At 39.9% G+C, this 13,493-nt stretch overlaps 1 protein-coding gene across 2 annotated transcripts; it reads left to right on the plus strand.

The window, feature by feature from the left end:
- The first annotated feature begins 1,691 nt into the window (after nt 1–1,691).
- On the plus strand, nt 1,692–9,932 carry LOC103708796 (boron transporter 4-like). 2 transcript variants are annotated; one of them, XM_008793881.6, is made up of 14 exons: nt 1,692–1,924; nt 3,801–3,906; nt 3,989–4,071; nt 4,216–4,408; nt 4,504–4,642; nt 4,734–4,899; nt 4,973–5,139; nt 6,196–6,369; nt 6,451–6,546; nt 6,628–6,744; nt 7,362–7,684; nt 8,422–8,701; nt 8,803–8,937; nt 9,468–9,932. In XM_008793881.6, exons 2-14 carry the CDS (start codon nt 3,803–3,805, stop codon nt 9,498–9,500), a joined length of 2,010 nt encoding a protein of 669 aa, XP_008792103.3. In that variant the 5' UTR covers nt 1,692–1,924; nt 3,801–3,802; the 3' UTR covers nt 9,501–9,932. The 2 variants fall into 2 exon arrangements, with proteins under 2 accessions (XP_008792103.3, XP_008792104.3); XM_008793882.6 differs by lacking the exon at nt 3,989–4,071 and having other exon boundaries at nt 1,791–1,924; nt 3,801–3,939.
- Nucleotides 9,933–13,493: the final 3,561 nt, after the last annotated feature.

The raw sequence follows: 13,493 nt of genomic DNA on the forward strand, positions 1-13,493 counted from the left end.
TTGTTATATTATATTAGATAAATTATGAATGCTTGATATATTTATTTCAAGTGTTATACGTATTCTTTTGTAATTATTATAATGTGTATATAATAAATGAAAAAATATTATTATATAGTTTGTACTTCCTTAGTACATGATTTAATTAAGATATTGATTTAGTTAATACATTGCTTTCACCTTCTTAATGGTAATGTGGAATGCAGGAAGGATCTAAATTATATTATTAAGATACATTAATGTCCATATGACTAGTGGAGAGCTCAATGCTTGGGGTACAATTTTTTTTTTTTTAATCATACTTGAAATATAATATAGAAAAGATATAGTAGAATAGAAATCTCTACTAGAATAAATTTAATTATTAATACTACGCTATACTATCATTATACAAAATTATAACAGTATGTGTATATCTATCGATATAGTAACATAATATATTATAATAAAATAACAAAATATTGATCCATCCTGCATATAATAAGAAATAGAAAAGTATTATATCTGAAAAATATGTAACTGCAATCTAATAGATACGTTAGTGGTTGTCCTTTCCCTTCTAAGCGAAACCATGACCATAAAAATATAATTAAAATTAATATAATCTAATAATCCAGGCAAGATTTGCATATGGTACAGCTATATCAACATATAGCAAGTAAATATAATTATTAGCTGTATCATTACTTTCTATATTATTTCAGTATTTCTAATAAAAAGTTATTTATTTAATAATGTTTAATAAGCTAATAAATTTTTATTAATAATATTATATTATAATTATATTTTGATAAAGAATCCTATTATTAATATAGATCTCTAGAATGCGTATATATTAGACATGCTAATATTTTAGTAAGGATATTAATCGCGTTATTATTGCCTTAAATCATCGTTGCCATTGCCTAATTAATCGCGTTATTATTTCAGCCCATCCACCCCATGTTAGCGTCTCCGACCCCCGACCCCGAGCATCGCGTGTGACCGGCCAGGCCTTTACGCGGCCCCACCACTGCAAGGGCGCTCCGCGGTTCACCCAAGCCCGCCGATCTCGTCCTTCGCAGACCGAAATCAGAACCGTTCTCTCCGTGTACATGTATAAGCAGGAGACCCGCCCGGCTCGGTCCATGCTTTGTAACTTCCTGTAAGCGAGGGTAGCAGCCCTCCCCCAACGGCCCCATTAAAAATAGGCCGTTCCTTGGGGCGTCTCCTCGGGAATAACCGGGTCCGATGGTTAGGTGTAAGGCGCACCTCCTCTTTTGACCGCCGCTGCTGAACAGTGGAACTTGGACCGGCGGCCCAGCTGGCGAAGACAGACACCGGTACGAATAAATGTGGGCCCCACACGCCAAAACCCAAGATGGACGGTGGTGATTTCATAGTGCTTTTAAGCAGAGCCAACAGTACAACTTTTTGTAAATAAATCAAATAAAATTCTCGCGGATCGGCGGGCCGCTGGGCCGCCGCCCCGACTTTTTCAGTACAAAAGAGTCAAACGAGTTGGTCTGCACGGCGTTTCGGTGTATGAGGAGCACACGGGATCTCCTTCGTCCGCGCCCGCATGCAAGGGAGGGAAAGCCGCGGGGGGTTGGGAATCACCAAGCGGTCCCGATCGCTCCGATCTGGACACGTGTCTGAAGGCCAATCGCGGGGTAGGTTCTTTTATGAACCACGAGGAGCGGGCGGAAACTAGAGCCCACCTCCTCCCTTCCCATCTTTGAATCTCCGCGTTCTGTGGAGCACTCCGGAGGGCTTCTCGACGGTCCTCTCGACGCCGCCTGTGTCCGTTGAGCGGCTCTATTTACCCGACTCCTTCCTCCGTTTGCTAGGCTTCTGGCCGGCATTCGTCTCTGAGGGGACGAGGAGCTTTTCTTGGAGCTCCTCCTCCTCTCTCTCCCTCTCTCGCAGAGCAGCGACGTTGCTGGTATCGGAGATCTTTTTCTTTTATCTTTCGTCTTATTCTCTTTCTTTTTATTTAAAAAAAGAATCTCTGTTCTTGTTTCGTTCTTGTTTCGTTCTTGTTTCCCTGAATCTTGTTTCGATTTTTTATATTATGTTGTCGCGTATTTTTTGATATCAAATCGAGTTGCCCGGATATCAAGAAGCCGGGAGGCGGTGTTTCGTGTACGGAAATAAAGGATGATAGTGTTTTCTGTGATTACAAATGGCTTCTCGAATTTTCTATTTCTTTTCTTGGATTTCTGCTATGATTATTTTCTTGGTGTTAAGTTTTACATCCGGGCGCTCTGGTGTCGAAAATATCGTGTTTAGATGTCTCTTTTTATAACGTTTTTTATTCTTTTGCAAAAATTCTGTATGTCCGTTCAATTGATTCTGTTCTTGAATCTGTACAATGGTATTCTCTCTGGTGAAACAGGGTGCGGTTTATGTTTACCGGTTATTTCAATGAAATTTTCTGTGATCGTTTTTGTTCTCTTTGTTCTCTCTCTTTTTTCCCACTTTTGTTGAACAAAGAATCTTGTACTAATTCTGAATATTAAGAGCTATGAATAAATATATTACTTTATGTTTGACGAGATTTTCACTGCTGTTCTCTGGAGCTGATTGATTTCTGTTTCTGAGATTTTATTTCATGAACTCAGTGTTGATTGCATGAATGTATCGAATGTTTTTTCTGGTGGTGTCTCTGATGTTCTTTGTCCTACATGGTTCTATTGTCACTGTTCTTGGATGGAGCAGATTCACGGTTGCTTGATTTCAGATCTATAAATAGATTAGTTTATACCCCGTGAGTTGGTTTTGTTGTTTTATTCCTCGATGATGGTTCGTAGATATCTCGATTTGCTAGCATAGGCATTACGGTTTTTTTTATTTGGTGTTTGATTTAATTTATTCTCCAAAAAATGATTTTCTGTTCTACGCGTTCCCATGTCCTGGTACCAGAAACATTTTTTTATAAATTTGAAAACTAAAGAAATCTTCAATCGGTTTCACAGTAGCAGAACATGGTTGCAGCAGCGAAACTTTTTTTGGTCCAGTTCTTTGCATAGTATTAAAATTACATCTGCGTCTTTTTTTTTAATCTTTTAAAATCAGATATTTAGTTATTTCATAAGTATCAATCTTCATTTTTTTCTCCAATATATTATTTTACACTGCTTGCTCTGACCTCCTTTTTTCGTGATGAACGGTTTTAACTAAGAGAACCCCGTAGTCACCGGGGCATTTTTGCAGCTGTTTTATCATTAGGCGAAGGGATTTTTTATTTACTGGTTGTTTTAAACTTATAGCTGTCTGCCATCTTCATAATTCTCTTTTCCACTGTAGCAGCTAAAATCAGTTAGCAGAAATCGTATTAGGGTTACAACAACCTTCATGCCGCTGTACTTTCTTAATTTACATGGATATTTTAGGATTTGTAGTCTTTCCTTTGTTTAAGAAAAACACTAAGATGTTACTGTCTCTTGAGTATATATATGTTTAGTTTCTTTGTGTATTATAGTGCTATTTCAAATGATTGAAGCTCTAATTTTGTGAAAATATTACAATTTTTTTGGTGTAATTTTTAAGTTATATGGCATCATTATTTTATTTAGAATACTAGACTTGAGCACTTTTTATCAGGTATACTGTGTAACATTTCTGAATATGCTTGTGTACCTTGTTTTCTTAAAAACATTATAAATGCAACCATGATCGAGAAGCTTGAAATGAAAATCACAAGTTTTTGTGACAGTGAAAAGCTTCCTGTTTTAAGGATTTGCCTTTTGAGGCTTCTTTTGAATTTTCATATGACCCCATCTTTGCCATACCTCATGTTTGTATGACTTTTATATCAGGAATGGATCACATTAGAGCTCCCTTCAGGGGGATCGCCAAGGATGTCAAAGGAAGAGCACAGTGCTATAGGCAAGACTGGATTAGTGGATTTACTTCAGGCATCAAGTACGGTCATGACTTCTTCTCTGCATGAAATAGGTACTAATTGGTTGTGATCCTGATATTTCTTGTATTTATCATTTGTCAGGATATTGGCCCCAACAATGTTTATCTTTTTCGCATCTGCGCTTCCAGTCATTGCATTCGGAGAGCAACTAAGTAGTGACACTGGTTGGTGCTCTTCTTACTGTTGATAAATTAATGATCCTCTCCAAAGTATATCTGTAACGAAGCTGTCAGCTTTAATCTTCCATCTTTCAGTTGCTTTAGAATGATGTCAAGAGTTCTGAGAATTAAACTATTAACCTGTTATAGATGGCAAACTAAGCACGGTGGAAGCCTTGGCTTCAACTGCTATCTGTGGCATCATACATTCAATACTTGGTGGGCAGCCCCTGTTGATTGTAGGTGTTGCAGAACCCACTGTGATAATGTACACATACTTATACAAATTTGCCAAAGGACGGGAAGATCTAGGCGAGCATCTATATTTGGCTTGGGCAGCATGGTACTGCATTCCAGACAGGAGCTTGTTCTGTTTGTTTCTTTTTGTCTTTTTTCTTAGACTGTTTGATCTAATTTCCTTTCCTTTACTTTGCACAGGGTTTGCCTCTGGACTGCTTGTATGCTATTTCTTCTAGCAATTTTTAATGCTTCAGCTGTTATTACTAGATTTACAAGGGTTGCAGGAGAACTTTTTGGGATGTTGATCACGGTTCTCTTCGTTCAAGAAGCTATTAAGGTGCATTCTTGATATAATTTGATTTGTTATCCACATCCCCCAATGAAGACATTAATATTACATATTGAACTTGTTTGAACTTCACCTGCAGGGAATGGTAAATGAATTTAATATACCTGAAGGTGAAGATGGAGCTCTACCACGTTACCAGTTTCAGTGGCTTTATATAAATGGTCTGCTGGGGATTATATTTGCCATTGGCCTGTTGTATACTGCATTAAAGAGCAGAAGGGCAAGGGGATGGAGATATGGCACGGGTTTGTATAATATCTAGATTTCTTGATTTCCACTTAAGTTTTTCTCTATGTGAATACCGGGGATTTCATGCAGGGTGGTTTAGAAGTTTCATTGCTGACTACGGGGTTCCCCTGATGGTCCTGGTCTGGACAGCATTGTCATTTGCAGTCCCAAGCAAAGTCCCTTCTGGAGTTCCAAGAAGGCTTTTTAGTCCTCTTCCTTGGGAATCCAATTCCTTGCACCACTGGACTGTTGCTAAGGTAACAAAATTCTAGCTATGCTATCTTGTCATGAGGTGCCCTAGCTCTGTCAATTAAATTAGCAATTCTGGTTGTTCAAATGGTTTTACTTTTACAGTTTAGGTTATTTGATAATATGAATTTTGCTGTTTTTAGAGTTTGAGTTGTATCTCACAGACAAACTTATGATACCGTCTGAATGTAGGGATCATTGGATCAATAATGGGCTCGACCATCAGAATGAAACTATACCTAGACACCAATATCAGGTCTATTATATTGTTGGTACGGGGTAATGGCGACATACTAAGCAAATTGTTATTTGTCTAGCCATTTGTGAGAATTCATGTTCCAGTTAAATTAGAGATTTCTGTTGATGCACCTAGATGAGAAATTAATTTATGAGATAGCTCTGAAAGAACTTATAATACATCACAAGCTCACGTCCATGCATACATATGTACATAGAAATTACTTATATAAAGGATAATTAATCTATGGAATGTTGCTGTATAGTTGGCCCCAGAGGCAGCTAGATGTTGGAGCAAGTATTATTGTACTTCGTGATTCTTGTGACAGAAAGCAATGCATGGGTAGAGGTTTTCAAATACCAAAGTTTGATATCCCAAAGGACAAATGTTACTAATCATGATAGTCTGTGTACTGTGGGAGTTTGAGGTTTGAAACACTTTTTTACCTGTAGTAAGGATTTTGAAGATTCGCGTAGTGCACTTCCAATGAAAAGTCATCTTGTTCTCTAAGCATGGCTGCATGGGTCTGTACTGTGGTTGTGCATCTTTTATAGTAATAGGATATGTGTATATTCCTTGATAAAGAACTTATCCGGTGATTGCGTTATTCTTTTTATGGAACATTAATCCTTTCATTAATTTGCTTGCTTGCTCTCTCTCTCTCTCTCTCTCTCTCACACACACACACACATGCCAAACTCCCCAAATGATGTGCAAGGACAAGATCCTCCAAAATTCCCAATCTCCTGTTTTTTTACAATTGGAACTTGTGCTGACTAATTTTACAAACTTCGACTTACTGAGTTTTTTGCTGGTTGTGATGCAGGATATGCTATCGGTTCCTGCAGTCTACATATTTGCTGCCATAATACCTGCTTTCATGGTTGCGGGCCTCTACTTTTTTGACCACAGTGTTGCTTCACAGATGGCACAGCAGAAGGAGTTTAATCTTAAAAACCCCTCTGCCTACCATTATGACATTTTTGTCCTTGGATTCATGGTATATGACCATTTAGCTTGGTTTCTTTATCCATATGAATAGACATGTGATGGTTTTTGTATTCTAAATTTACAAATTCAGGTTCTGATTTGTGGGTTGCTTGGAATTCCCCCTTCAAATGGTGTTCTTCCACAGTCACCTATGCATACCAAGAGTCTTGCCGTTCTCAAGAAGCAGGTTAGTGAAAGTGTTCTGGAGCTCTGGCTCCTGCAGTTTTGGTCCATACTCCATCTGAGTTTTTACACTTCATCTTTTCAGTTAATTCGCAAGAAGATGGTTCAAAGTGCAAAAGAGAGCATTAAACGGAGAGCTAGCAATTTGGAGATATATGGCAAAATGCAAGATGTTTTCATAGAAATGGACGATGGACATACTGTAAGTTCTCATACATGTGCAAGCTTTTCTTTATACCTGGTGGAAACAATAGTTTTATGCCTTTAACCAAAACATTCGGAAGCCATAAGTATGCTTCTGATTCGCGGACAGTCTTTTAAATGTATGACTGCTGTTAGGCCTATTCTTCTGTTGTCTGAACATAATTCTGTTCGAGAGGTGTCACTTAGCCAATATGACTCATACTATTACACATTTCCACATCTTCCCTTTGTTACATTGTTGCAGATTACAGAAACTTATATATGATTACTGGTAAACTTATATATTTTTGTGTAACTTAACAGAGCACTGTGCATGTGTTTCTCTATATATTTTCCTTAATGGATTGTCTCATTTGTCATCTTTTCCACTGGAGAGTCTGGTTTTATTTTTCTCTTTCATGGATCCCGAGTCTTGCTTTAGTTGATGGGCCCAATAGCAAGCATTCAAGCACTAATGGAGAAGTAGTGATCTTTTTCTCAATTTGGGCATTGTGGCTACCAGGTGTTTGTGAAGTTATTCTGAGGAAACCAGAACTGAGTTTTGTGCTTGACCATGAATCATTGCATTGCATCACTATTTGCTAAGCTAATTTATTAAGACCATGCTTCCTGCAGACAATCTCAGCAGCTAGAGAGCTGCAGGATTTAAAGGATGCTGTTATGAGAAATGAACCTGGTGAAGGAGAGTTGAAAGACAGATTTGATCCAGAAAGGCACATAGATGCCCACTTGCCGGTCCGGGTCAACGAGCAAAGGTTGAGCAATCTGTTGCAGTCCATTTTGGTGGGTGCTTGTCTTGGAGCTATGCCCATCATCAAGAAGATACCTACATCAGTTCTCTGGGGGTATTTTGCTTACATGGCCATTGACAGCCTTCCTGGGAACCAGTTCTGGGAAAGAATACTACTTCTGTTCATTACTCCCGGCCGGCGTTACAAGTAAGTTTATTTTAGCAGTTCTTTTGAGCAGGAAATAAATCTGTTCTTTCCGATGCATGGATGTGTAAAGCTCGAGTAGTTTATTATCTTCATCTAGCTTCTTTTTCCCTTGATAATTTACTCGGAACCCTAGGTGCAAAAATCTATTTAATTAGGACAATGATCAATAATGGGGTCTACACACTGCAGTTAGACAACGATGACTTGTAATTGCGGATGGAATCAATTGCTAATCCTGTGCGACATGAGTTTGGATGATTAAATTTACTGGAAGTGCGAGTAAAAAACTTGAAAACATAAGACATACCCAAAGTGCGGAGTCTAGCAAAGATTCTGCCCAATATCACGTATTACATGTGTTGTTTGGTTATTGTAAATATATAGCCTAGAGGTTCTGTGTTCAAATCTTGGATGGTGCATCCCAAATATTAGGACCTAAGAAGTATTCATACAGCTGGCAGGTCTTCCTTTCTTTCTCTCAAAGGATGTGAACGGTAAATATGCATGAGAATTCTGGAAATAAGATGTAATTGTACTGCCTAGTTCTGAAAAATATTTTTCTCGCTCTCGTAATATATCGTGGAGTTCAGCATCGCTCATATAGTGACCTCTCAAACGATATTTAAAGCCATTAAGGTCTTTATTTTTCGTTCTCGTTCCCACTGTGTAGCTTCAGTTGATTGACTGCAATTATGATACTAACTGCGTTTCTTGGTTATCCCATAATGTTTTGGCAGGGTTCTGGAAGGTGTCCATGCATCCTTTGTGGAGTCGGTGCCCTTTAGACAAATAGCTATCTTCACGCTGCTCCAACTTGCGTATCTTCTACTGTGTTTTGGGGTGACGTGGATACCTATAGCAGGAATTCTATTCCCATTGCCATTCTTCCTCCTGATCATCATCAGACAGCATATCCTCCCCAAATTCTTTCACCCACTTCATCTCTGGGAATTGGACGCAGCCGAATACGAGGAAATTGCTGGAGTCCCTCATCGTCATCTCAGCCTCTCATTTACGGTGGGTATTGAACTATTCTAAGAATGTGAGATCTCTTTAGAGCAACAGGCATATAAGGTTTACGCGTGCACTTCCTATATGACAATTTACCTTATCTATAGGAATGTGAGACATCCCAACCGGGCAGTGATGATGGCAATGATGAAGTGTGCGATGCTGAAATATTGGATGAGCTCACCACCAGTAGAGGGGAATTTAAACTAAGATGCAGCTTCAGAGAAGACAGAAACATTCAGGTAATATTACTTTATCCAAAAGAATTTAAAAATAAAAGCTCTGGTCTGTCCAAAAAGCCCAAAGTGGTGTTATTAGTATTTCTCGTCATGAAATTCTTTCAAAATACATAGGTTTTCCGCCTGCCAACTGCCTTTTACTAGGTTCCATGGTAGGCCTCTTTCTTATCTTCTAAATTTACACTACGTAGGATGGAATAGATTTTAAAGCCTTGATGTCTAGGTAAGAAGAGACATGATAAACCATTCGGTACAAGGATGGAGCATATCTTCGTCCTTAAAGCCAAACCGATGTTTATTTTCTATCTCAATCCTGCTCCCTTCAGGATTTGTGGAACTGGAACAGGGGCATTTCTACAGGCTTGTTTTCCAAAAAAAAAAAAAAGAGTTTATTTTCAAACTCGTTAATCTTCTTTATCAAATTCGATGGATGCACCATCTGAAGTTTCTCATTTGCCTTGTTATTGCTGGAGCGAATCTTTGCCTTGTATTTGATTTTGTTGGCTGACGTGCATTCTCATTGTTGCGTGCAGGTTCATCCTGAGTCGAGCCTGCAGGGTGAGTGAGGAGGGTAAGATTCTCCTCTTTTCACATGAATCAACATGAATTTTTGAGACTCCGATCATCTGGGCTTGCTACTAACATCTTCTGGGGAAATATATATATCTTTAAATAATGAGATAGGATGGTGTTGAGGCATCTTGTCACAACAACCAATTTAGTAATCGACGAGAAAGCAGAGGACAGAGTAGTGCAACATATGATGCATATTCTTCTGATTATTCTTCAGAGGAATTACAGGCTCCAATAAAGAATTTACAGAACTTCCCAGCCGAATCATGTATTCAGGTCCCCAAAGAAAAGAAAGAATATTGATACAAAAAATAGAATATACCAGAATACATTGCTTGTAGCTTTTGTTTCATACCGCTATCCAAGGAAAAGAGATGAATCAGATTTCTGTTTTATGTTTAATGAATCAATAGCAGTTTGCAATATTGCCACGAGTTTATTAATTTGAGCTTTGAAGTCTGCCTTCTAGCAGCATCTAATTGCTTATTTTGTCGCCTATAACTAAAAAATTTCCAAGGAGAACGGATGTTGTAAACATCATTTTTGGGATTTAGCTGAAGCCATTCCTTGCTCAGATGTCGGTGCTTTAATTTTCAGAAGCACCATTAATGGCTAATACCGGATAGGGCCAAATGAAACATGACCTCCACCGCTCCAGCGTTCGAACTACGAAGATCTCTGTTTTATAATCACAAATTTAAACCCCCGTATGGGTCAGAAAGGAGAAGGCGAAAAGTATTCTTATTAATTGCTATAAATAGACACGTGTAAGTTGACATTTAGTTTGAGTCAGACAGGGTGCATCTATGATTTCATAAAATAGACACGAAGGTAATTGGGGGGGATTAGACATTTAGTTTAATAGAATAGACACGAAGGTATTCGACATTTAGTTTAATAGGATAACTCATGCACTCTTTAAAAAATTCAGCATAAATAAAGAAAAAACTTGGAAAACTAATGAACCTTCTTGAGCTGCTTTGTCTAGCTGGGAGAAATTGGGTCATAAATTGTCAACAAGTTACTTTAGAGGATTGTTTCTCCAATTTTGGAGCATCTACCATTTAAAGTAAATTACAAGCAATTCCCAATTATGAAGCGAGAGTTAATTAAGTCTAAGAATAAACAATATGCTTCCAAGATTGATCCGATCAACCCACAAATACAATTAAAGCACCCAAATCCGACAGCAAGGCCGAGCTCATTCAGGCCGAGTCATGCAGGCTGCTGAGCTCATGCAGGCTACCGAGCTTAAAAGGCTGCCGAGCTCAAAAGGCTGCCGAGCTCAGAAGGCCGAGCACAGAAGGCTGTCAAGCTCAGAAGGCCGAGCATAGAAGGCTGCCGAGCTTAGAAGGTTGCCGAGCTCATTAAGGCTGAGCTCATGCAGGCTGCCGAGCTCATTCAGGCCGAGCTCGGAAGGCTGCCAAGCTCATTCAGGCCGAGCTCGGAAGGCTGCCGAGCTCAGAAGGCCGAGCACAGAAGGCTGCCGAGCTCAGAAGGCCGAGCACAGAAAGCGGAGATCAGAAGGCCGAGCACAGAAGAAGGCCGAGCTCAGAAGGCTGCCGAGCTCCGAAGGCCGAGCTCGGAAGGCTGCCGAGCTCAGAAGGCCGAGCACCGAAGGCTGCCGAGCTCATTCAGGCTGAGCACAGAAGGCCGATCTCGTCGTCCACATGCTGCGGCCATGCCCTGCAGCAGCCTCACCGCACCATGCTTTACTTGCCGGACACGCCACGACATATCAACCATGGACCATACCCTGCTACGACTGTCAACGTCTCACCGTTTCCAAGAATGGATTGCACTGCGCGCCACAAGCAAGCTCTGGCTGCACGCCATCTCCTCCCATGATGGGAACGGGCCATCCACGGCAACTCATTACTTCCACGCCCACGTCGAATCGTGACGGTAACCCATTAATTTTCCTAGTCACATCACAGGTAACCCTGGCACTCCCCTTATAAAATGGGAGCTTCTCCCTGTAAAAAGGGGCTTCTTCCTCCCAAGGGAGGGCTTCGAACTTTTACATACAGTTCATCTCTTTCTCCAAAATTAAGCTCCCCTCTGACTTAAGCATCGGAGGGTCGACGCCGGGAACTCCGGCCACCGGCATTTTGCAGGTCCCCCGGAGGACGCCGCCCGCCGACGGACCGCCACCCGCCATTCTCGCGCCGAAGCTCCTCGTTGGTCCGCGGCCGCCCCCGGGTCCAATTTCCAGCAACAGTAATGGTGTGGAAAACAAGTAATCTTATTAATTGCTATAAATGTGCCAAATAACTATCATCAGTCCTATATTTTTACGACTCATTTGATTTGAGAATTTTTTTATCAAAATATTTTTTTGAAAAACTAATTTATAAAAATACAATATCTAGAAAAATAGTTTTGATATATTTGATTGATTATAAAAAATAGTACGAACTGCTTATATTTAATTAGATATTTATTTAAAAAAATTATATAAAATATTTACTATTTTTTAAATAAAAAAATTTTATTCATCGATCTATCCAGCAAAATGTCCGCACGTTGAGCAACTCTGCTCCCGACAGGTTTTTTTATTTATTTATTTTGGGTAAATCCTTCTGGCAGTCTTTAAAATAGGTAGAGTCGTCGCACCCTACGCGAGCATGAAGAAAAGAGTATAAAAGTGTATATGTATTTGATTAAACATCTATTTTTAAAAAATATATAAAATATTTATTATTTTTTAATAAAAAAATTTTATTCATCGATCTATCCAGCAAAATGTCCGCTCGTTGACCAACTCTGCTCCCGACAGGTTTTTTTTTTTATTATTTTGGGTAAATCCTCCTGGCAGTCTTTAAAAAGAAGGAACCGCGATTACAGCTGTTTCGGAACCTTTTAGGGACATAAAGAATGATTTTTTTTAATTAAACTGGTCAGGACCATGGATGGGAAAGCTCTTTTTTTCCGGTTGTATTCTACTGGAAGCCGTGTCTTGGATGGGAAAAAGAGAGGGGAAGCTTGTTACGTCGAAGTGAGGAAGGAAGAAGCCATGCTCTTTAATGGTGATCGGCTCATATCAAGTCAGAAAATAGGTAGAGTCGTCGCACCCTACGCGAGCATGAGGTGCCGTATCCTGTTAGAAAAACAGGCAAAACCGTCGCACCCTATGCGAGCAGGTGATATGGGGTGACACACGGTGTCGCCGTCAAAAAATCAACGGCTATCAACCATGATACAATACCGTAGCTATACATGGCACCTTGTTGTTGATAACTGTTCATCTTCTGATGACAGCCATGAAATGCAGAGGATCTTGGGTCCAACACAATATAGATACTAGAAAGCTTGTCGGCCTTAGCGGTGAATTTCGCGGATCCCTCGAAATAATTGGATGGTGCAATAGTCTCAACTGCTCATAGAAGTTGTGATTCTGAATAACTTCAATGACTCACGATGGCACGCATAGACCTGACCAACAGTAGATGTTTCTCTCTTTTTCCTGACAGAGATCCTGAGCTTGACTCCAAATTACAAGTGTACGTGCGTCATGGCTGAGCTGTGCGTGATTGCAATTGGGATCGGCAGCTCACACGAAAAGCCCCGCCCTAGACTCATCACTGGATGAGGCTGGTGGCTTCCTTTTATGGAAACGGGTGGTAGCTGATGATCGGCTCGTATCCTGTTAGAAAAGAGGTAATGGTGGGTAAGACACGAAGATGCAAGTCGTCGCACCCTCCGCGAGCACATAATATGGGGTGACATACAGTGTCGCCGTCAGAAAATGAATGGCTATCAACAGTGGTACAATACCGCAGCTATATATGGCATGTTGCTGTTGACAATTGTCCATCTTCCGATGGCGGCCATCAAATGCAGTACGGCACTCTAGCAGCGTGCATTGCAGAAGATCTTAGGTCATTTTGTATCAACATAACATAAATACTAAGGTGGTGGGTAAAAAAGCAAATAATGGTGGGTAAGATACTAAGCTAGAAGTCGTGGCACCCTCGGTGTACATA

This window comes from Phoenix dactylifera, chromosome 5 (assembly GCF_051530095.1).
Source record: "Phoenix dactylifera cultivar Ajwa chromosome 5, Ajwa_hap1_PhDact_Kaust_v1.1, whole genome shotgun sequence".
NCBI lineage: Eukaryota > Viridiplantae > Streptophyta > Magnoliopsida > Arecales > Arecaceae > Phoenix > Phoenix dactylifera.